The sequence below is a fragment of the Molossus molossus genome, unplaced genomic scaffold (genome assembly GCF_014108415.1).
Source record: "Molossus molossus isolate mMolMol1 unplaced genomic scaffold, mMolMol1.p scaffold_m16_p_1, whole genome shotgun sequence".
In the NCBI taxonomy this organism is placed as follows: domain Eukaryota; kingdom Metazoa; phylum Chordata; class Mammalia; order Chiroptera; family Molossidae; genus Molossus; species Molossus molossus.
This window is the reverse complement of record NW_023425344.1, coordinates 156,638,508-156,658,758: the sequence shown is the minus strand read 5'-3', so window position 1 is coordinate 156,658,758 and position 20,251 is coordinate 156,638,508. Positions and strand designations below refer to the sequence as shown.

Here is a 20,251-nt window from a genome sequence, read left to right as displayed (position 1 = left end):
TCTTAGTGCGAGAACTAGCCTCCTACTCCAGGAGCCCATGGAGGCTGGGCTTGACGATCCATTCGGGAGCATCTCTTTAGATGCTTATAGGAGTGACTTCTTTGCAGCTTCTCCTTTCTCCAAAGCAGGTGTCAAAGCAGGAATGAAGCTGCACCCAAGTCAAGGGTCCAAAGTAATTTCAGGCCATCTTCCTGTGGACTTGGGCCAGTGTTGGGTGGAGACTGAATTGCACCTAGAGATAGGAGGGTGGGGCATCTCTGTCCTTGAGGTTAACTGGCAGCTGCCTCTATATTCTAACTCCATGGTCCACCGCCCCCCTTCCCTGCCTCTGAAGCAGGAGGCTGGGCTCTGCTTCAACAGCAGTGCACTCAGCTGGGCTCTGGGGCCTCCAGTCAGCTGTATCCGCTGGGGGTGGGGACAAAGAGCCCAGTCAGCACTGCTGCTTGCCATAGCCATTTCCTGTTCCACGGCCAAGAGGCCCTGGAGGAAGTTGGGTGTGGGAGAAGGTGAGGGCCAGCGCTCTCCAGGCAGTTCCTCTGCTTCCTGGTTTCCTTCCATAGGATTCCCTTTTCCATTAAAACCAAGCCCCCCTGTGCTCCACGCAGAGAGCAGATCACAGCTAGAGGGTGGGAGAGTGGCTGAGAAATGAGGTTGAGTGGTGGTGGGGGTGGCGACTGGTGGGTAAAGAAGGGATACAAACGGGTGGATATGGGAGTAGAGAAGCAGTCGTGTATAATAAAGGACAGAGCTGAGCACAGAACCTGTGGCACAGGCTGCCTGGGAATCAGAACGAGTCCCGTGGACGATCCCAGTTTGGTGTTGTGACCTACGTTACTCTGACGGCTAACCATGGATTTTACGGCAGCGTCAGTTGTCCCTGGTGTTTTGTGTTCTATTTGTGAGACAGACGCAGAGCCCCAGGGGTTAGGGTTGGGGTTACAGGAGGAAGAAGAGGGGCATGAGGACTGTTGAATGGCTGGAAGTAGAAGTCCAGTGGTGCCTAAAGGATGGGTGACTGGTTGAGGAGGACCAACAAATTTGAAAGATTTGTGGAGGGTGAGATACAGGTACTTGAGCCATTGTGTAGGGTGCTTGCGGAGACTGTATGCTTGTGTCTTTAATTATTAACAGCGCCGGGGTTATTGTCTTGTTTATTAGGCAGAAAAGCAAGTGCTTGCATGGGACAGGAATGTCCCTTTTCTGGAAAGAGCAGAAAAGAATTTGGGCAGTGAGTAGAATAGGAAGGCTATAAGGGAAGAGAGAGAGACAGAAGAAAGGGCTGCTATTCTGACAGGTTGGCCTTTTCTGCTTCTCGGGATGAAGAAACCTCTGGCCAGATTGTGATGAGGCCAGGACACAACAAAGTGGGAGAACTAAGGACACTGAAGGACACACCACTGCCAGAACTGAGACAGGGAACACTTCCCATGTCGGTGGCCTGAAGTAGGCAAGCCCAGCGCTGGGCCTCACTTTCTCCACTGATAAGGCAGGCCGACTCTGACCTTGCCCTTTGAGCCCTTGGGAGGACGGTTCAGCCATCCTTCCTATGCTGGTTGCTGAGCTGGGAAGGAGGGGGCAGTGAAGCGATTCACTCTGCCACTCGGCGGAGGGCGGTGTACGTGCCTGTCCGCCTATGTAAGGGGTTGGTGGGGGACTGAGGAACATTCTGCCGAGTTTCAATGTTTATTTTGTTTTTTTTTTTCCACTTTTCTTCCCTGACACATCCTGGCACTACCGGTCAATGTGTGGGCTTCCCTTCTTGAATTTCTTCTTCTTAAGTGGATTAACTTTTTGTGGAGGGTAACAGATTTCTCTGAGTGTCTAACAAAAGCTATGGACCTTTAGAAAAATGCGTAAACTTTGGATATATCTACATAACATTTTACAAAGTATTTCAGGCCTGGAAGCCCTGGGGTGAGAACTCTGGCTCTAAGGGCATCCACGAATGCACTTTACCGAAGCTCATCCAGGTAAAGGGATTGCCTCTGCCCCAGGGGAGAGACGTGAGGAATGTTTGTGGCTCTTATTTTTTCCATTGTCCAGTCAGGAACAATGCCCTGTCCCCACTCTGTAGGAATCCTGATTCCAAGAATATGAAGAAAAAAAAAAGTTTTTGATTTTTTTGTTTAGAGAGGAAGGGAGAGGGAGAGAGAGAAACATTGATTGGCTGCCTCCTGTATGATCTCTACTGGGGATTGACTTCGAAACCTGGGCATGTGCCCGGACTGGGACTCGAACCGGTGACCTCCTGGTGCATGGGATGACGCTCAACCACTGAGCCACACCAGCTGGGCTTAAGAATCTTTCTAAGCACAAAAACAAGCAGCTGAGCTGGCAGGTACTAGCAGAACGTCTGGCCTCCATCTTAATCCTTGGCCACAAGTCCTGACCTGCCGGCCCAGACATTGGGTAAGTCATCACAGGACTTGTCAGGGTTAATAGTAAGACCACAGCATCAGAATACTGGGTCCTAGAGCCCATATTGGGGTAGGAGGGTGAAGAGTGGGGAGAAACCGTGACTTTTCAGAGACAACAGCTGGGACACATCCTCATTTACTACAGCTACCAGTTGCCTCTCACTGCTGTGAGTACTTTTGCATGTAAGCAAATCCACAATCACTTTGTCTCTTGTGTGTGTCATCCCACTAAGGGTGTGTGTGTGTGTTGTTATGTACACAGGTGCTCAGAAAGTTCCTTTGCATGATAATGGTAAGGACATCCCGGGTAGAGGTTTCCAATGCAGTGCAGGTCTGAGCCTAACACTTGTCTTTGGCCAAAGGTCTGTTTTGGTGACTGGTACTAGAAAATTACTTGAGAGCCTAAGGCTCTCTGGATGGTGCAGTCAGTCACCAATCAGTATTATTTTTCTTTCAGGTCTCTTAACCTTCATTAACTGTGCCTATGTCAAGTGGGGAACATTGGTACAAGATATTTTCACCTATGCTAAAGTATTGGCTCTGATCGGTGTCATCATCGCAGGCATTGTTAGACTTGGCCAGGGTAAGAAATAATAATAGCAACTAACCTTTGTTAAGCATTTTCTATGAGTCACACTTCTCTAAGTGCCCTTTGTGCATTATCTCACTTGGTAGGTCCTATTATTCCCATTTTATAGATGAGAAAACTGAGGCTGCACAATTAAGTATCTTGTCCAAGACCCTAGCTGTTAAGTAGTGGAGCCAAAATCTGTACCCAGGCACTGACCCCCAAAGCCTGTCCTTTAACTTCTACACATGCTGCTTTCCAGAGGAGGATGATCTTGGCAACAGGGCTGACGGCCATGCACTGGGAGATGCAGATTGTTAAGCCCAATGCCGTGGTTCTGATTGTTCTCCCCTTGGGAGTGAGCAAGGGCAGAAATGAACTCATAACCTTAGTTTCCAGTTCCCAGGTCTGAACACCTACCCTACAACTACTCTGTTGACCTGGGCATACTGAATCCTGTCCTTCTACCACCCCCGTATCAGCTTAGTATGATATTAGAAAGGAGGCAGAATTGGGCAGCTTGCAGGGCAGGACAAAACAGGACAGGAGTCCTGTTCTCCAGCCCTTCTACTCCTAGGAAGCCCCCCTGGGGCCTTCCTGTCAAGATCCCCATGCTGTACCCTGCATTCAGCCCATCACTTTAGATGTGTCTTTTCTGTTGCCTGTTCCTTCACCGATAGCCTTGCTGCCAAAGGTGTTCTAAGCCACTCACCTGCTGTTAGTTTTACTCCTTTACTGGGACACCTTGATGATGGGCAGTAGGTCACTAATCCTTCTGCCTTTCCATGTTCTCTGGGTTCCAGGAGCCTCGAGTCACTTTGAGAATGCTTTTGAGGGTTCATCATTTGCAATGGGTGACATTGCCCTAGCACTGTACTCAGCTCTGTTCTCCTACTCGGGCTGGGACACCCTCAACTATGTCACTGAAGAGATCAAGAACCCTGAGAGGTAGGTACTTCACCATCAACTTTCCATGGTAAAGATGATAGCCATCATTTACTGAGCTTCTACTGTGTGCCAGACAGCATACCACAACCACTGGGGCAGATTCTTGTCAGCCTCATTTTAATAGATGTGAGGCCTGAGGCCCAGAAAAGTAGCTTGTCTTTGATCATGATAACAGAGCTATTTGCTTTTTTATTAAAAAATTTTTTTTAATGTCTTTTTTGATTTTTTTTTTTTGAGAGAGAAACATCGAAGTGAGAGAGAAAGATTGATTGGCTGCTTCCTGCACACTCCCTAGTGGGGATCGAGCCCACAACCCTAGGCATGTGCCCTGACGGAATCAAACTGGGACCTCTCAGTCCATGGGACGATGCTCAACCCACTGAACCATACCAGCCAGGCTAAAAAGAAAAAATTTTAAAGGCCTTTTCACACTTTTGCATTCATCCCTGTACTAAGGCAAGCTGTCCCATGGGTTTGTGTATGCTTTCAAAATAGATTTTCCTTGATAGGTCTTTCACCCACCCTTATCCCCACATAGAGAACCTAAGGTCATAGACTCCCTGAAACCCTCCTGTTTTCCTTCTGATCCCTTGTATCTCAAATGCATACTGGCATAGTAATATTGTTTCATTCAGTGGTATCATCTCACCACTGTTACTCTAAATTACCCTCTAGTCATGCAGAGTGAAGAGCACTGGACAGGGATTCAAAGGGCCTCTTCCCATTGGTTTGTGGGATGACCTTGAGGGAGTCCCTGACATATGTCTGCTTCCTTATCTCTAACAGAAGCGTTTGAATGATAAGATCTCCAGAGCTTTTCCTGGCTCTGAAATTCATTGATTCTGGGAACTATAGTTTGCCAGGGAGTGAAGTTTCTATAATTTTTTTAGCCAAAACAATAATAATGACTTCCTTTTGGCTTTGAGAATCAAAGAATACTCTTGGTACACTTCCAGTGTTGCAACCCTGGGAGCAGGTAACAGCAGGATGGAGACCTGGGTGGTGCTTCCACCTACTGGACAGAAGCTGAATGACTTAAGAGTATTTACACGACCCTCCCCCTTCCCAAGTCTCACTGTGAAGAGTGTTTATATAAATTAGACTTCATTTGGCTTAGAGGGACCTTGAGCAGTCTTTGCATCTTTCTTTTGGCCACTGGTTAGGATGGTACCCAAGGTCCTCAAACTGAGTAAGAGGGTGGGGTGGACATATTTCCCAGGGTGCTTGTTCAGATAGACACATTGTTCTTCCTACTGAGGGACTATCGTATTCTCTGGAGACGTTAGATTTCACAACTGGCCTCCATAATTTCTTCTTATATTTCTCAACCTTAAGACAAAATTTCCAATATTTACATATTTTTCAGTGCTCACAATTTTAGAGAATTCTTGGATGTAAAAAAACAAAAAACCCCGTATCTTCCTGTGTTATTATTGTTACCACCCCCCCTTTCTGTGTCTTGGAATAGTAACCCTTTCTCCAAATGTGATATTCCTTTTCCTTGATGCTCTTTAGTTCTTTAGAGTTCAAAGCTTAAAGGTAACGCACCGGGATATGCCACAAGTGTGACAGTCTAAGGATCAAAGGAGAGATGGGGATGCGACTATGGGACTAATGTATCTACTATTCTATTTGGCTGTAGGAATCTGCCCCTCTCCATTGGCATTTCCATGCCCATTGTCACCATCATCTACATCTTGACCAACGTGGCCTATTACACCGTGCTAGACATGAGGGACATCCTGGCCAGTGATGCTGTTGCCGTGGTAAATGATTTTCACTAGCAGGAGGCTGAGAGTATTTGGGCTTCTAGGGATAGTGCAGTTCTTGAAAGCCCCAGAAAAGGGATAATCCTTGAAAGAATACTGGGATACTGGGCTTGCAAGGACGTACTGTTACCCCTGTTGTGGGTTAGGTTCCAAGTAGTGGGAATCTAGGGAAATGTCTGTCCATACCTTTCATCCCTAATGACTCTTTTCCTTAGACTTTTGCAGACCAGATTTTTGGAATATTCAACTGGACAATTCCACTGGCAGTTGCATTATCCTGCTTTGGTGGTCTCAATGCCTCCATTGTGGCTGCTTCTAGGTATGAGTGCTATCTTTTAGTGGAGGGTATTTTGAAAACTGTGGCGGGGGTGGGGAGGTAAGACTTATGGATCCAGACTTTAGTCACTGTGCTTCCCAAATGACATTCATAATCTCTTTGCTCTTGTTTCCATTAGCAGTCTGTAGTTTTACCAATCTCTATGCCAAACTCCATTCCATATTACCCAACTTCTTTTGAAGGGAATGGCAGAGAAGGACTGTGGCACATGAACCATGCCACACCCAGTATCCAAGTTTCTCAGCCTCTCCCATCTCACCCAAAATAGGCTTTTCTTTGTGGGCTCAAGAGAAGGACATCTCCCTGATGCCATCTGCATGATTCATGTCAAGCGGTTCACCCCAGTGCCTGCTCTACTCTTCAATGTAAGTGATCCCAAGGATGAGGCTGAAAGCCAGATTGTAGGGGAAACTTGAGTAACACTAGATGCAACTGTGCTAGCTTCCTGAAAGCTCTAAAGGAAATAATAACAGAAAAAATACTGATGAAACATCCACTGTGGGCAAGACACTCTCCTAACCATGGTTCCTAAGAGAGAATCTATTATGTCTAAGGGATGGTAACCTATCTTGCCTCAGGATAAGGCTTGAAGCACATGGGGTACAGTGTTATGACTGCCATGATAGTGGGTGATGTGTTGAAGGGAAGCAAGTAATCAATCCATGGGGGTAGAGGGTGAATGAGGAGAGACTTCTTTGACTAAGTGCATTTAAAGTAGATTTTAAGGTTAGGGTTGCAAATGGTAGCAGAGATGGGCTTTAGGAGAAATAGCATCAGAAAGTTCCAAGGTGGAGCAATGTGGAGTTGGGTAGTAGGTGCTAAGCTGGAAATGCAGGTGGGAACCATTATGGGGAGGCTCTTAGGTGAAAGAGTTTTGAGAAATTTTGAGCTGCGCTTTATAGGGGGGGTAACTTGGCAAAGGCTTGGAGAATGGGCTGAAAAACCACATGAGGCTATTGATCTAACAGAAAAGGAATGAGGTATTGAAACTCAGGGGCTAAGAGGGTGGGAACAGAAAAGGACTGATGGGGAGACTTTGAGGACTTTGACAATGAGATGGATTTGGTAAAGGGGAGTGAAAAATGCCTTGAGTAACAAAGGCTCTGAGGAACTGGTTGTACTTACAGGGTATCATGGCACTGATCTACTTGTGTGTGGAGGACATCTTCCAGCTCATTAACTACTACAGCTTCAGCTACTGGTTCTTTGTGGGGCTCTCAATTGTGGGTCAGCTTTATCTGCGCTGGAAGGAACCTGATCGACCTCGTTCCCTCAAGGTAACTCACCTCGATCCTACCTCTGCTCCATCTGCTCTGAGAATTCTTACAAGATGTTTTAAACCTGTGCCTAGGAATTGCTGGTGGCAGTGTGCTGAAATGAAGGGGAGGGAAAGGCAGCTCAGTGCTCTGATCTTCACAAAATGGGGTTATTTTGGCTGTCAGTCCTGACTTGCTAACTTCCAGTTGTTTCTTCTGTGCCCTTAGCTCAGCCTTTTCTTCCCCATTGTCTTCTGCTGCTGTACCATCTTCCTGGTGGTTATTCCACTTTACAGTGATACCATCAACTCCCTCATTGGCATTGGCATTGCCCTCTCAGGCTTGCCCTTCTACTTCTTCATCATCAGAGTGCCAGAACACAAACGACCTCATTGCCTTCGGAGGATTGTGGGTAAGACTTGGATCCTCAGGTTGGCTTGGCTAATGCACAACTTAAGTTTTTTTTGCCTTTTCTGCAAATCCTGTCCCAAGTCACCTTTGCAATAGCCCCTCCCTGTTAACCCTAAGGCTAAACTGAACTGACTTCTCAGGCCCAACCCTACTCAGTGCCCCTGGAACTCAGCTCATCTGAGTTTTGATTCAAACTTCTCTTTGTAGCATCTGCCACATGGTACCTCCAGGTCCTATGTATGTCAGTTGCTGCAGAGATGGATTTGGAAGATGAAGAGATGCCCAAGAAGCAAGACCCCAAGTCTAACTAAATAATACCTGGAATCCTGAGATATGAAAAGCAGAACCTCTTGTTTTCTACTGGTTGGATCCAAGGAAGTTGAAAAGGAAAGCTTACTTCTTTGGAGGCACCTGTCTAGAAGCCTGGTCTAGGCAGCTTCAACAACTTTTAAACTTGCTTTTTGAGAGATGGACAGTAACTTATTTGTTTTGCTACACATTGTTCCAGATTTTTAAAAAGGGATGATAAAGCAGACTGTGGTGGGAGCACGTCAGGTGTGGGCTTGTTCTAATAGCACATACCCATGTGTTAAGATATTCATTCACCTTTGGGTGTGCCTACCTACACCTCTTTTCCTTTAAAAGGGCCAAAAATGCTCCAAACTTCCTGTCTCCTTTAGAGAGACATGAAACTATATAGGTGCTGGACAATAAAAGGGTTATGTTCCTAAGCTTTGAGTGGCTTTTTTTTTTAAATCCTCACCTGAGGATATTTTTCCATTTATCTTCACATAGAATGGAAGGGAAAAAGGGAGGAAGAGAGAAACATCAATGTGTGAGAGACACATGGATTGGTTGCCTCCCACATGGGGATGAACCGCAACCGAGGTATGTGCCCTTGACCAGAATCGAACCCGGGACTCTTTGGTCTGTGGGCCGACATTCTAACCACTGAGACAAGCCGGCCAAGGCTGAGTGGCTTCTTTATATATAATGTCTCTGAGGCAGTTCCTATTATCCTGGCAGGAAGACTAAAACCAATTTAATGCTTGAAAGCACCTGAGTATTTCTTTCCTCTCAAGCCTGTTGCTGAAGGCTGACACAACCAATCTCTATACCTAAGCTGCTGCAGCAAAATGTTAGGGTTGTTAGATAAAAACTACATTGACTTCCATTCTTCTTAATCACCACTAAGAATGTGAGCAAATCTACTTCTTGGAGGATTATTTTATAGGTAATCTTCGGGTATATAAATATGATTACTCTAGATATAATCTCAACCTACCAGGCATACCTCTATGACCACAATGCAAATGTGGCTACACATCTACGAGGTGGGAGGGGGGTGGGGTCTAAGCTCTCAACGCCAGGTTGCCACACTGAGACGTTTCCTAAGAGCAAAGGCCAGCCAGAGCAATCACCACCAACCTGTTCTTTAGTTTTCTGAAGCACACAATCCATCTCCCCATTTAATAAGTATCAAGAAGCAACATATAGTACAGAGGTTTACTGATTCTGTGCATGGGAAGCTCACTTTGCTCCCCAGTATTCTTTTATACTTAGATGTAAGAGTTTATAGTGTAATCCACTTTTAAAACGAACACCTCCATGTCCCACAGTTTCTAGGTCTGGGGCAAGTATCCAGCATCAAGTCTTGTTCCAAGGCCGAGTCTTTGGAGAAACAAGAATTAACGTCAGTATGAGCAGGGAACAGAATTCAGCCAAGTGTGTCACGCCAGGGTTGCTTTGACTTTGGTTTGTCGCAGCTGCTGTTAGGGGTGCTGGGAGGGGGATTTTTCCCATGCTGTAGCAGTGGGTTGTGGGTAAAGGTCTGTCGTAAAGGACCTGGAAGAAGAAAAACGCAGTGAATAAAGGAAAGGGAGATCCAATGACAAATTTTAGCCTGAAAGGGTTATTTACCTCTGGCTGCTAGGTCCAAGTGATTCTGCATGCGCCGTTCACGCTCTTGTATCCGATGGTTGATTTCAGCGCTCTTCCAGCCTATATTAAGAAAAGTTAAGACAGTTGGTCTCATACCCATTTTTAGACCACTTGCCTCTGGTCCTGATTCAGAGGACAGGCCCTTACCTCTTTTGAAGCTCTCTATGAAGCCTTCCCGTGGAGGTAATTTGCTGGGGTCATGCACAACACGCTGGGGGATTTTAAGAACAGAGCGTACAGCTGGAATCCGGAGGCAAGCCACTTGGCCCAGGGAAAACATATTTGAGGAGAACCAATAGATGAACACTGCCTGGACAAGAAGGAAGAGAAGGTACTCAAAAGCTGCATCCCTGGTCAGCCTGCTAGGGGGTGGCTAGGCTAGGTGGAAGGACTTGAAGCCAGCCCCTAAGTCATTACCTACCGAGGGGAAATGGATAGTTATGGGCAAGACTGCCAGGGGCATCACTCTCAGAACATTTCTCATCCACTGAAGGTCAGAACTTTGTACACCAGTCTCAGCACCTAGCTGCCAAAAAAAAAAAAAAAAAAAGCAGAGGAAGAGCAGCAATTTTAGTGACTATGGCTCAAATTTCTTACCCATCAACTCTATTCCTCCAGGGAGTGAAGAATAACTATTTTGCACAACTACTTTACCCCTAATCCCAGTTCACTTTGCAGGCCTGGCACTTGGCCAACCTGCACTTACCTCAAGGACACCCCACATTGTAGCAGTGACTACCAGTGGTAACATGTAGGTGGGGTCAGATAGTGTGAGATCCTGGAACCACCACAGGCCACCTGTCTGTAGGCTGGGCACAGGAAGGTTGGCCATTTCTCTCAAGGCAATGAAGAAGGAGATGAAGATCGGTGCCTATTACACAGGACAGTGTCAGTACCCTTTATCAGACGACACATTTCATTACTGCATTATTGAAAACCATGTATAATATCACCACCACCTGCTCTTTGGGTGTCTAGGGCATGGGACACAGGAGGTAACTGGATTGGTTCAAGATAAAATAAGAAGTGAAATGTATTTGCTTACCTGAGTCAGAGGTAGAATGAGAGGTTTAAAGAGTTTAATATCATGCTTTTTCTGATACAACGTCATCTCCGAGGAGGCCCTGTAAACTTTGAAGTGAGGGGAAGTTAGTGGTTGGGCACACAGTTACATCCTCATCTTCTGGTCTACAACATTTCTTTTCTTTTTTAAATCCTCACCTGAGGATATTTTTCCATTTATCTTCAGATTGGTGGGGGGGGTATCGATGTGAGAAAGACACATTGATTGGTTGCCTCCTGCAAAATCCCAACCAGGGCCGGGGACCAAATCGCAACCGAGGTATGTGTCTTTGACTGCACTCAAACCTGCGACTCTTTGGTCCATGGACCAATGCTCTAAACACTGAGCCAAACCAGCCAGGGTGGTCCATGACATTTCCAACTGACCCTGGCCTGTAACTGAAACCATTAGGCCCAAGAAGCAGGTAAATTTTTAGAACAGTGATTCTCAACCTGGGGGCAAACGACCCTTTCACAGGGGTTGCCTAAGACATAACAGTAGCACAATTACAGTTGTGAAATAGCAATGAAAATAATTTTATGGTTGGGGGTCACCACAACATGAGGAACTGTATTAAAGGCTCGCAGCTTTAGGAAGGTTGAGAACCACTGCTTTAGAACGTGCCCAACTGTAGCAGCTCCTGACTAAGGTTGTTCCTCTCCCTCAGCAGAATGTCAGGAAAAGTGTAAATGTGGTCCTCTCCCACGCTCGTTCTGCAATTGACTCACACTCAGCATTGTCTCCTGCCAACTTGGCCTCTCTGATTCGAGTGGAAAACTTCTGGATCTCTGGCAAGTGGTTGTGGATCTTGGCTGCCTCTCGTTGGCCCTTCACAATGAGAGGAAACACCAGGCAGCGGGCAAGGACGGTACCTGGAAAATACACACTAGGATTGGAGTAAATTTAAAGCAATTCTACAGCTAGAAGGTTGAAGACTTTTAGGTTCTCACTGAAAAGGTCTCTCTTATTCTAGTCTTTTCTATACTGTGACTCATACCCAAGGGGCCCAAAACAAAGGGTAGCGGTATGAGTTAGTTCCTTTAAGGGTCAGTCAGTCCTCTGCTTTGACGTCACGAATCTAGCTTTAACTTCTCTAAGTAAATGATCAGGAGTCTTGTTTGTTTCCTTGAACAAAAGGTGATAGAAGGTACTTTTCTAGATCAGTGGTTTCTAAACTTTTCTATTATCAATGGAATATCTTCCCCTCTCACCACAACTCTTAGTCCCAATATACATAACAGGTAAAATCAAGCTGCCCTAGGTGAGGGAATAGTCTGGCTATAGGACTGTTTAAGCTTTAGCCTTTGCTTTGCTCAGAGGTACCTTTATAGAACTCTGGGGTTCCCAGGAATAAAGTTTGAAAGCCACTGTCCTAGAAACCTCTGGAGCAGGAGGTAATATGGTGGCCTACCACTTAAGCTCCTTCCTACCTCTTTTTTTACACTTCATGCCAACAAATATTTACTTATAGTATCTATAGACAAGCAAGTGGTCTGGGCTACAAAGAGACGGGGGGTTGAGGAGATATAGGTTTAGGCTGTACCAACATTATGATGGATGAGGTGCAACGGAAAGAGGAGAGCTGAAGATGGAACCCAGAATAATATCTTATTAGTACTCTGGGATAGGTAGTGTATTGGGCAATGGAGATGGGAAGGTATGGTCAGAAAGACAGGAAGAAAATCAGATAAGATTGTCACAAAAGCCAAGGGATATATTATAGTCTTAAGTGTCTAACGTAGAAAGGTCAACTATAAAAAGAAAAGTGGATTTAGCAATGATGTAACTGGCAGTTACAATGAAGTGCTATTAGCAAAAGTCAGATTGTTGAGAGTCAAAGAGTGGAAAGAAAGAAGTATGCCCCTGAACATAGAATACTCTTTTCAATAACAGCTATAAAAGACCAAAAAAAAAAAAAAAAAAAAGACAGAATAAAGGTAAACTAAGGATAAAGGGAAAATATTTTTTTCCAAGAAACACATGGTGTATTTGAGCATGCTTATATGTTCAGAGTAGGGTAGTAAAAAGGGAGAAGTTGAAGATATAGGGAGATAAAAAATGACCAGTGGAGCAATGTGTAGAAGACACATAATGTGAAACACAGTTTTAGCCTACAAGAGGAGCAGTGTGAGCGTCTTCCCAACTTTGGGGTTTAACTGCACGACCTAATCTTCTACTCTCCTAAACCAGATAGCTTCAACACTGTTAACAAGGTCCCCTTACTCTAACCCCATGCTCACATTCAAATTTTTACACTTCTTGAATCATAGAGGTCCTCGTGGTGTTATAATGCCCTTTAGGAAATATAGGTAGAGTGCATCTAAGTATCATGTGCCTTTATCCCTCATTTGAATCATCTTTTTTCTGACCCCTAAACTTCTGCAACAATTTCCTAGATCCCCTCACAGAACTGCCATTCTTTTTTTTTTTTTTTTATCTTTTATCCTCACCCGAGGACATTTTTCCATTTTTTGTTCAGGTAGAGTGGGAGGGAGAGAGAGGAACAGAGAGAGAGGGAGAAACATTGATGTGAAAGGAACACATCAAGTGGCTGCCACCCACACAACCGACCAGGGCCGGGGACAAATTGCAACCGAGGTATGCGCCCTTAGCGGGAACTGAACCCGGGTCTCTCAGGACCGCAGGCCGACGCTCTAACCGCTAAGCCAAACCGGCCAGGGCGAGAACTGCCATTCTTTAAAGTTCTATCCCTAACTCCCCATTTCCTCCAGGATCCCTTTTCCAGGATGTATTCTTACACACAGCAATGGCTCCCCACCAGGGTAGGCCCAGGTTAACATGCATAAATTCCAGTAGGTTCTGGATCATTCCCACTGGGGTATATGATCCCAGGCCCAGTTCAGTGAAGCTCTGTTCTGCAGCAGCTTGGACTACATCCGCAATCTTTTCAGAAGCCACCTCAGGTACTGCTGTGGGTGAGGGAGTTGCAGGAATGACCGGAGGGGCCTGAACCTGTGCAAAAGGAAGCCATGTGTAATATTCAGTATGTGGGACACAGAAATTGAGTCTCCTTATGATAACCAGTATTGGGTTGTTCTCTTGACTTTCTACTTCTCATTCTCTCAGCCTACATGTCAACAGAACTCCGCTTTTATTTATTATTATTATTTTTGTTAATCCTCACTGGAGAATATTTTTCCACTGATTTTTAGATAGAATGGAAGGGCAGAAGGGAGAAAGAGAGAGAGAGAGAAACATTGATGTGAGAGAGATACATCGATTAGTTGCTTCCTGCATGACCCTGACTGGGGCTGGGGAATCGAACCTGCAACCCAGGTAGGTGCCCTTAAGTGGGAATTGAACCATGACTCTTTGGTCTGTGGGCCAATGCTCTAATCACCAAAAATTGGCCAGGGCCAGAACCCAACTTTAAAAAATAACATTTTATTTTGTCCCCAACGTAGGAAAATAACTTATAGTAAGATTTCATGAAAGTTATTTTTTGTACCAATGTTTTCCAAACTTCAGACATTTAAGTATCATTGGCATGATTTTGCACATACTGAAAGTATTATACTCACAATTTTCCTTTAAAACAACTCAGTTTTTTAATTAAAAATTTTTTTTCTTTATTGATTTTTGAGAGGGAGAGGGAGAGAATATCGATTGGGATTGGCTGCCCCCTGCATGCTCCCCACCCTGGGCATGTGCCCCGACCTAGAATCCATCAGCAACCTCTTGGTGCATGGAGTCCATGCTCAACCACTGAGCCACACCAGCCCGTTTTTAAGGCCAAAATATTTACTAGGTCTCATCCTCAGAAATATTAATATCTGTGAAATCATGTAAATGATATGCAAGTTTCAATTTTTCTAATACACACACACCTGGAATCACATTTCATATCACCATTACCATTGCTATTAGTGGCTTGGCACCACTCTGGGAAACAATGGCACGTGTATAAAATAAATCTCTCCTGCTCTGCTCTCAATCATTACCTCAATTCCTCTGAAAACATCCCAAGCAGAGATGCTACCATTCTGGGGAACTGTGTGGAGTGTGGACAAGAATTCTCTTCCACATTCCACTCCCCCCCCCCCCCCCGTCAAAACAAAATAAAAACAAAAAATCAACCAAGAAGCACCACTCCTAATATCACAACCTAACATACAAGGGTAGAAACGCGTCTTACCTGGGCTTCTGCAAACGAAATGGCAGAGATACTGAAGCCACGGGGGCCAGGGACCGTGAGGAGCACATGGTGTGGGCACCGGCCGGCTGGGAACAGGACCCCCGCGGTCAGTGGTTTCCGGGGCCACTGTGAGGGCCCTGCGACGTTGTGGAGCTGCGCGCGGAAAAGGAGGAGAAAGTCCCTTTACCCGGGGCAGAAGCCGCGCATCGTGTCATTCCACCCCCCGCCCCTCGCCGTCCCCCGCAAGAAGCAGGCAGAGGGCTCCCACAGGTGAGCCAACTCCGCGCGCAGACGGCTGGCCCGAAGGCATGCTGACTCCTGCATCTCGCCTACTGCAGGCCCACCCCGGGACCCAGAAGTCGAGGCCGAGGTTCCCTTGCCAGAGGTAAAGCCTGCTGCCGGGTGCAGACAACGACACGGGGTAGAAGGTAACCCTTCCGCGTCCTCACGGGACCCGAGGTCAAGGGACACAGGTCCCGGTGAGCAAGCCAGCGTCCACTCTTGCCCCCAGCACGAGTTGCCCCTGGTTCAGGTCACAGGGACAGGGCAGCATGCCGCAACTCGGCCCTGGCGCATCCTTACCTGACGCTGCGGCCGTAGCAGGCGGAGAAGCTCCCGGCGCCCGCACATCAACACCACCGCCATTTTGACCGGAAGAGGGTTTTGTTTGCGCCTGCGCACTCAGAACCGGAGTCCCGCGGGAGGAGGCCCTTTTGGAAATGGGCATGAAGCCAGAGCGGTCGCCGCGTGGTCAAGGAGACTGGCGCTTGGCGGCCATATTTGAAGTGGGTAAGAAGACGCAAAGGGCTGCATTGACTAGGTCTCGCGGAGCGTGTTTTCAAGACACTGAAGTGAAGTGAAGAGCCACGTAAGGGGCCATAGACTGGGGAGTTTTCCTCCGTCTCTGAATCATGATTCCCCAGCGATATGTTGAGCCAAAAAATAGTTCAGGACAGTCTTGGCTGTGCCTGCTGTATGTTCTTTTCCTGCCGGATGATATTCATTCTTATTGCTAGATGGTATTGTAGTCGCAGATCCATTGAAATTTGAATGTAGTCTGGAGTCTGACAGAAATGGAGGAAAGCAGCTTCTAGGAAAAAATGACCTCCCAGATCAAAGACAAAGCTTCAAGAGAGACTCCATCGTTCCCTTTTCCCTTCCTTGGTGGGGTTGTGTGGGGAGCCTCTTGCGACTGCGAGGGGACAAGTCCAAAGATGAAACGCTAATGTGTCGAAGATGGTTGTATGGAAATATAGAAAAACCCTGAATACGTGAAGATGTCATCGAGCACCAAGCTTGGAACTGCCTAGCTCTGGACTTTGTTTTGTAAGATAATTAAAAGTCTTTACTGTCTGGACTCTTAAGTCTCTGTTGCTTGAGTGTTTTGTTTCTTGAAGCTGATAGCATTCCTTAAAGATGCATGAAGTTCCTTTCCTCCAAAGGAAAAATAAGTACAGCTTAGAAAGGTGAAAGTTGATTATATTTGAACCCGTACAAAGTCTTTCAACTACAAAATGCTTTTTGAATGACAAAGTAAAGATACAATCACTTGAAATGATTTCAATCACTGCTTTTTGGGATGGTTACAATATACCTGACAGAAATGATAAAATAGGAGGCAAAGAAATAGAATGTAGATTTAGTAATAATGAGGAGTACTAATCACGTGTAATGACCTATTAGTCACATATGTTGGATACTTCTGTAAACAAGCTTTTTTGATTACTTTATAGAATCGATACAGTTAGAGCTGATGACAAATACGCAGTTACAGGACATTTGGGTGAAAAAACTATTCTGTGGTAGAGAGTTACTTTGGTGGCCCCCAATAAACCATATCTCCCGGTATTTGCACCCTTATATAGCCTTGTCCAGCTACTACAGAAAATAGTATGGAGGGTCCTTTAAAAACTAGAAATAGAACTACCATATGATCCAGCAATTTCATGTCTGGAAATATGAAATTTCCTTTCTAAAAAGAAAATACTGTATTGATGAGCTATCTGCACCCCCATGTTCATAACAGCACTATCTACAATAATTAAGACGTGGAAACAACCTATGTATCTATCCATGGATGACTGGATAAAGAAAATGGGGTATACATATAAATGGAATACAATTCAGCCATAAAAAGATGGAAATCCTGCCATTTGTGACAACTTGGATGGACCTGGAGGGCATTATGCTAAGTGGAATAAGTCAGACAGAGAAAGATTTATATATGGACTATAAAAATAATTACCAAGGTCATAGAAAAAGAGATCAGATTTGTGATTATCACAAGCAGGGGTTGTGGGTAGGGGAATTGGATGAAGGTGATCAGAAGGTACAAACTTCTAATTATAGATAAGTATTGGGGATGTAATGAATACTATGATGACTATAGTTAACACTGCTGTTGGCATATTTGAAAGTTGTTAAGAGAGTAAATCCTAAGAGTTCTCATCACAAAGAAAAATAAAAATTTTTTGTATCTATATGAGATGATGGACATTAACTAAACCTGTTGTGATAATCATTTCATAATACATGTAAGTCAAGTCACTGTGCTGTACACCTTAAACTTATACAGTGTTATATGCCAATTTGTATAGATGTAGATGTGGACAAAACTAACTCCATCTCTGTGTCCTGGATTTATTTCATGCTGTGACCTTTAAGCAGCCTCACTGTCCTTAGCAAGCATATCAAAGCCTTCTAGTTGATGATTATCTGTGTTCCATAAAATGTAGTCATAAATATTTTTGTTAGTAATATCTGGAATGGCATGACAATGGAGATAAGTATCAAACTGATAATAATGATTATAAATAAGTATCACAAGACCACCAGGAGGTATGGCACCCGAAGAGTACTGCATTCTTTGTCCCATTATCTTGTCAGTAATTGGTACCTGAGTTATACTATAGAAAAGTACTGTAGCCCTGGCCGGTTTGGCCCCAGCAGTTGGAGTGTCAGCCCGAGGACCAAAGAGTCTCAGGTTCAATTTGGTCAAGGGCACGTACCTTGGTTACAGTTTGGTCTCTGGCCCTGGTCGGGTAGTGTGGGAGGCAGCCAATTGATGTGGCTCTCTCACATTGATGTTTCTCTCTCTCTCTCTCTCCCACTCTGAAAAATATTCTCCAGTGAGGATTAAAAAAAAAGCACTGTAATGGGGCTGGGTGAAAAAGGTGAAGGGATTAAGCAAAGAAAAAAATCTTCATAGACACAGACAACAGTATGGTGATTACCAGAGGGAAAGGAAGAATGGGGGAAGTAGAAGAGGGAAAAGAGGAGATAAAAGGAGATTTGATTTGGGGTGTTGAACACACAATACAATATACAGACAATGGTCTATAGAATTGAACACTTGAAACCTATATAATTTTATTAACTGATGTCAACCCAGTAAATTCAATAATATATATATTTTAAAGTATTGTAACAGGTCTGTTAGCAGAGAATAATTTGCGTAGAACTGTTGGGTCATCTGTCTGCTCTGACCCTACATCCCTGTAAGTAGATTACCCTTTAATACATTCTGTTACATTCTATGGAGTTGCCAGCATTGTTCTTCAGTCTGAAGATACCTTCTTATTATGGTGACCATTACACCTTTGCCCCACCACTGGACATAATTATTTTTCAATAAATCTGGGGAAAAGGTCTTGCCCTGGCTGGTTTGGCTCAGTGGTTGGAGTGTCGGCCTGTGGTCCAGAGAGACCTGGGTTCAGTTCCCGCTAGGGGCATGTACCTCAGTTGCAGTTTGTCCCCGGCCCTGGCTGAGCTGTGCGGGTGGCAGCCACTCGATGTGTCCCTTTCACATCAATGTTTTTCTCTCTCTTCCTTTCTCTCCCTCCTGCTCTATCTGAACAAAAAATGGAAGAATGTCTTTGGGTGAGGATTCAAAAAAAAAAAAAAAATCTGGAAAAAAGTTCTCAACACACACACACACATTGTGACAATGTGAGGTAGGTGATGGCTATGTTAAGTAACCTTAGTGTAGTAATTATTTTGCAATATATATGTACAGGGTGGGGCAAAAGTAGGTTTACAGTTTATATGGAAAATAATATAATAATACATAATACAAGAATAAACTGTTTTGCATACTCACAATTTTTGCCCCAACCTGTATATCAAATTATTACATTGTATACCTTAAACGTAATAGTTATTATATATGTCAATTATATCTCAACCAAGTTGGGGAAAAGTTCTGAGGAATATACAAAAACATTCTACTAGAACTAATGTGTAAATTTAGCAGGGTTGTAGGATACAAGGTCAATACACAAAAACCAACTGCATTTCTAAACACTAACAGTGAACAACTGGAAAATTAGAAATACCCATTTACAAGAGCATCGAAATCAAGAAACATTTAATAGTAAATTTTACAAAATATATGTGAGACTTACATACTGAAAGCTATAAAACATTACTGATAGAAAATTTAAAGGGCCTAATTAAATTGAAAGATGCACCATGTTCATGGATTGTAAGACTCAATATTGTTCAGATGTTATTTCTTCTAAAATTGATTTATAGCAGTTTCAATAAAAGTCCTGGCATTTTAATAGAAATTGGCAAGTAATAAATACATTTATATGAAAAATGTAAAGGACCTAGAATATTTTTGAAAAAGAAGAACAAAGTTGGAGGACTTAAAGTATCTGATTTCAAAATTTTTTATAATGCAACAATAATCAAGACAGTGTAGTACTGCCATAAGAATAGACACCAAATCAAGGGAACAGAAGAGTTTCCAGAAATAAGTCTACACAGAATCAATCAATTTATTTCAATAAAATTGCCAAGGGAGTGCAAAGGGAAAAGGAAAGTTTTTTCAACAAGTGGTGCTGGAATAACTGGATATCCCTATAGGCAAAACTTTTTTCTTTTTCTTTCTTTCTTTTTTTTTGTTACATGCTCCTAGCAGGAACTGAACCCGGGACTCTCTGCTCCGCAGGCCGATGCTCCAACCACTGAGCCAAACTGGCCAGGGCAGAAAATTTTCTTTTTAATTTTAAATATATGTTTTCATTGATTTTTTTAGAGAGAGAGGAAGGGAGAGAGAGATAGAAACATCAATGTGAGACAGAAACATCAATCAGCTGCCTCCTGTGTGCCCCCTACTGGGGATCGAGCTCGAAACCTGGGCATGTGCCCTGACTGGGAATCAAACTGGGACCTCTCAGTCCAAGGGATGATGCTCAATCCACTAAGCCACACTGGTTGGGCCCTATAGGAAAGGTTTAAACCCCAACCCTGGCCAGTGTGGCTCAGTTGGTTGAGTGTCATCCTGTGCACCAAGGGGTTGCTGATTCAATTCTTGGTCAGGTCACATGCCTGGGTTTCAGGCTTGATCTCTGTGAGGGACATGCAGGAGGCAGCTGATCA

At 44.4% G+C, this 20,251-nt stretch overlaps 2 protein-coding genes across 5 annotated transcripts in view; one reads left to right on the top strand and one right to left on the bottom strand.

Moving 5' to 3' along the window:
• The window catches only part of SLC7A7 (solute carrier family 7 member 7), a 37,433-nt gene extending 29,016 nt beyond the window's left edge, over positions 1-8,417 (top strand). For all 4 annotated transcript variants that reach the window (XM_036277012.1, XM_036277018.1, XM_036277004.1 and 1 more), the window contains exons 3-10: positions 2,875-3,000; positions 3,789-3,933; positions 5,576-5,699; positions 5,918-6,021; positions 6,308-6,404; positions 7,167-7,316; positions 7,524-7,707; positions 7,914-8,417. In XM_036277012.1, coding sequence (XP_036132905.1) covers positions 2,875-3,000; positions 3,789-3,933; positions 5,576-5,699; positions 5,918-6,021; positions 6,308-6,404; positions 7,167-7,316; positions 7,524-7,707; positions 7,914-8,017 — 1,034 coding nt within the window. In that variant the 3' untranslated portion in view covers positions 8,018-8,417. The remainder of the gene's footprint in view (positions 1-2,874; positions 3,001-3,788; positions 3,934-5,575; positions 5,700-5,917; positions 6,022-6,307; positions 6,405-7,166; positions 7,317-7,523; positions 7,708-7,913) is intronic.
• A 723-nt stretch (positions 8,418-9,140) lies between these two features.
• OXA1L (OXA1L mitochondrial inner membrane protein) lies at positions 9,141-15,519 on the bottom strand. The gene is made up of 10 exons (XM_036247344.1): positions 15,449-15,519; positions 14,867-15,019; positions 13,470-13,683; positions 11,439-11,582; positions 10,693-10,778; positions 10,354-10,518; positions 10,069-10,173; positions 9,795-9,957; positions 9,627-9,707; positions 9,141-9,551 (listed from the first exon to the last, which is right to left on the bottom strand). Exons 1-10 carry the CDS (start codon positions 15,509-15,511, stop codon positions 9,424-9,426), a joined length of 1,302 nt encoding a protein of 433 aa, XP_036103237.1. The 5' UTR covers positions 15,512-15,519; the 3' UTR covers positions 9,141-9,423.
• Positions 15,520-20,251: the final 4,732 nt, after the last annotated feature.

Bases quoted from the DNA above. Each gene is read 5' to 3' on its own strand.
- OXA1L (XM_036247344.1), bottom strand. From the start codon at position 15,511: ATGGCGGTGGTGTTGATGTGCGGGCGCCGGGAGCTTCTCCGCCTGCTA. The intron at 10,519-10,692 runs GTAAGCAAATAC...CCTGTGTAATAG, and splicing joins TCATTCTACCTCTGACTCAG to GCACCGATCTTCATCTCCTT. The intron at 10,174-10,353 runs GTAAGTGCAGGT...TTTTTTTGGCAG, and splicing joins CAATGTGGGGTGTCCTTGAG to CTAGGTGCTGAGACTGGTGT.